The 2,865-nt window shown below is 38.5% G+C and overlaps 1 protein-coding gene across 1 annotated transcript; it reads left to right on the forward strand.

The window, feature by feature from the left end:
* The first annotated feature begins 228 nt into the window (after positions 1–228).
* On the forward strand, positions 229–2,067 carry LOC107895596 (receptor-like protein EIX2). Its single transcript, XM_016820854.1, has 4 exons — positions 229–994; positions 1,123–1,234; positions 1,316–1,592; positions 1,975–2,067. Exons 1-4 carry the CDS (start codon positions 229–231, stop codon positions 2,065–2,067), a joined length of 1,248 nt encoding a protein of 415 aa, XP_016676343.1.
* The last annotated feature ends 798 nt before the right edge of the window (positions 2,068–2,865 follow it).

The following is a 2,865-nucleotide window of genomic DNA, read 5'->3' on the forward strand; positions in this document are numbered from 1 at the left end:
TAAATTTTAAAAGTCATTTAATTGTTGGTGTGGCAATCTATGTGCATGTAAGTCATTTATGTAAACCATCCCTTTTTAGGTGATTTAACAAAGTTTAAAATTTAAAAAATATGAATTTTTTTTTTTTAAAAATATGCAGCACTGAAAACCAAAGGAAAATAGCATAAATCCAAGGGTCACAGGGACAACATAAATCATATGCAAGTTATAGTGTAAACTCATTCACATATGGCTATAATCATCCTACTTGTTCTGATCATTCTCGCAATAGCAGACGTTAACTCGAACAATGAAATCAGCTCTAATTCTTACAGTGGTTGTCCTGAAAATGAAAAACAAGCACTTTTGGTCTTCAAAGAAGGCCTCATAGATGATGCAAATCGGCTTGCTTCATGGGATCCTCATCATCATCCAGATTGTTGCATCTGGTTTGGAGTTGTCTGTGGCAATATGACTGGCCACATCCTCTCTCTCAACCTCTCATTTCCTCCTTTGGATGATATTGTTGACATTGATTCTTATCTGATGTCAATGTTGAAAGGTAAGATAAACCCTTGTCTGTCAAATTTGAAGCATTTGAGATACTTGGATCTAAGCAACAATGCGTTTGAAGGCCTCTTGCCTTACCAACTTGGGAATCTCTCAAATCTTGAATCTCTCAATCTCAGGGGTGAGGATAAATTTAATGAGGCTGGGTTATTATATGTTGAGAACCTCCAATGGTTGTCTGGTCTTTCTTTATTGAAACATCTTGATTTGAGTTTAGTGGACCTTAGTAGAGCTTCCAATTGGTTGCAACTGGTAAACACACGACTCCCTTCTTTAGAGGAATTGCATTTATCAAACTGTTTTCTTCAACTTGGACGTCCATTGCTAAATGTTAATTTGTCAACTCTTGCCGTCCTTGACCTTTCCTACAACTTTTTCACAAACCAAATGAATCTAGGCTGGGTGTCCAAGCTTAACTCCCTAGTTGTTCTCAACCTTGCAGGAAGTGATTTTCATGGACCCATCCCTGATTTTCTTCAAAACATGACTTCCCTTAGACATCTAGATCTTTCATATAATAATTTCAAATCTTCAATCTCCTGGTTCTCAGTCTTTCTGCTAATGAATTGCAAGGTGACATTTCTAGTGCCATTTTCAACATTAGTACTCTCAATGAACTTTACCTCTCATGGAATGATCTTGAAGGGAAGCTTCCAAGAGCCGTGGGAAAGCTTTGTAACTTGAGGTCAATTTTTTTGTCAAGTGTGAGATTGAATCAAGACATATCTCATATCTTTGAGATTCTGTCAAATTGCTCTTCTCACAGGTTTGAATCATTGGCCTTTGCAAGTTGTCAACTTTCTGGTCAACTTACTGATCAGCTTGAGCATTTCAAAAACTTAAAAGAACTTTCTTTGAATGATAATTCAATCTTTGGTCCTATTCCAACTTCATTAGGAAAACTTGCAAATTTAGAAAAGGTTGAGATTTACAATAATTTGTTGGAGGGTGTTGTTTCCGAAAAACATTTTGCTAATCATACCAAATTGAGGTTTTTTGAAGGATCGGACAACTCGTTGGTTTTGAGAGCCAACCCTTACTGGGTTCCTCCTTTTCAACTTTGTTTACTGGGCTTACGATCTTTGCACATAGGACCATCTTTTCCCTTGTGGCTTCGTTCACAAAAACATCTAGAATATCTAGACATCTCTAACTCAACAATTTCAGATACCATTCCTAGTTGGTTTTGGAGACTACTTTTGGAGACTACCAAACCAATTTTTGTTTGTAAATTTCTCTAGTAACCAAATGTACGGCCAGTTTTCATATCTACCCCAAACTTCAAATGATTCTTGTATTCTTGACCTTAGTTTCAATAACTTTAGCGGCCCACTGCCTCAAATCTCTATGGGTTCCAACCCGTCCATGATAGACCTTTCCAATAATTATTTCTTGGGACCTCTTTTCCACTTTTTGTGCTTTCAGTTGAATGCAATAATAGGGACAAGAGTTCTTAGTCTTGCAAACAATCTTTTATCCGGAGAGATACCGGATTGCTGGTTCAAGTCCTACGATTAGATGGCAACAGATTCACTGGTAAAATTCCAAGCTCCATGGGAACTTTGCCAGAAACTTCAATCCCTACACCTTCACAACAACAAGCTTCATGGAGAAATTCCTTTGTCACTGAAAAATTGCAGGGAACTGGTTGCAATTAACCTTGGCAAGAATGAACTAGATGGCGACCTTCCAGGATGGCTAGGCCAGGACCTTACAAATCTAATAATATTGATTCTTCGGTCAAACAAGTTTGGAGGTAGCATACGAGACCATTTATGTGCTCTTACTTCTCTCCATATTTTTGACCTTGCGGATAACAATTTCTTTGGGAGCATACCAAGATGTATAAGCAACTTCACTGCCATGGTCAGAGGGAATGGTTCTTGGGGCAACGCCATACTGTATGCTGCTATTGCAGGACCTCTCTCGGAATCTGCATCAGTTGTGATGAAAGGCCAACTACTTGAATACGACAGCACCCTCAACTTGGTCAAAGTTTTAGATTTCTCCCGTAACAAATTTTCAGGAAAGATTCCCCATGAAGTGACAAGCCTCCAAGGATTGCAGTCACTGAATTTGTTCCAGAATCACTTGTCCGGAAAGATCCCTGAAAACATTAGTGGTATTAAATCGCTAGAATCTCTTGATCTCTCTTAAAACCAGCTCTCTGGTTCTGTTCCTGAAGGCATGTGAAGTATGACATTTTTGAGCCACTTGAACTTGTCCTCTAACAATTTCACTGGCAGAATACCCACAAGTAGTCAACTAGAAAGCTTTAATGAATCATGCTATGCCGGTAACCATCTTTGTGGCTCT

The sequence above is a fragment of the Gossypium hirsutum genome, chromosome A10, assembly GCF_007990345.1.
Source record: "Gossypium hirsutum isolate 1008001.06 chromosome A10, Gossypium_hirsutum_v2.1, whole genome shotgun sequence".
Taxonomy (NCBI): domain Eukaryota; kingdom Viridiplantae; phylum Streptophyta; class Magnoliopsida; order Malvales; family Malvaceae; genus Gossypium; species Gossypium hirsutum.

Excerpts from the sequence above, each read along its gene's own strand:
- LOC107895596 (XM_016820854.1), top strand. The coding sequence starts at position 229 with ATGGCTATAATCATCCTACTTGTTCTGATCATTCTCGCAATAGCAGAC. Across the intron at positions 1,235-1,315 it reads GGAAAGCTTTGTAACTTGAG|GTTTGAATCATTGGCCTTTG; the intron begins GTCAATTTTTTT and ends CTCTTCTCACAG. Across the intron at positions 1,593-1,974 it reads TGAGAGCCAACCCTTACTGG|TTGAATGCAATAATAGGGAC; the intron begins GTTCCTCCTTTT and ends TTGTGCTTTCAG.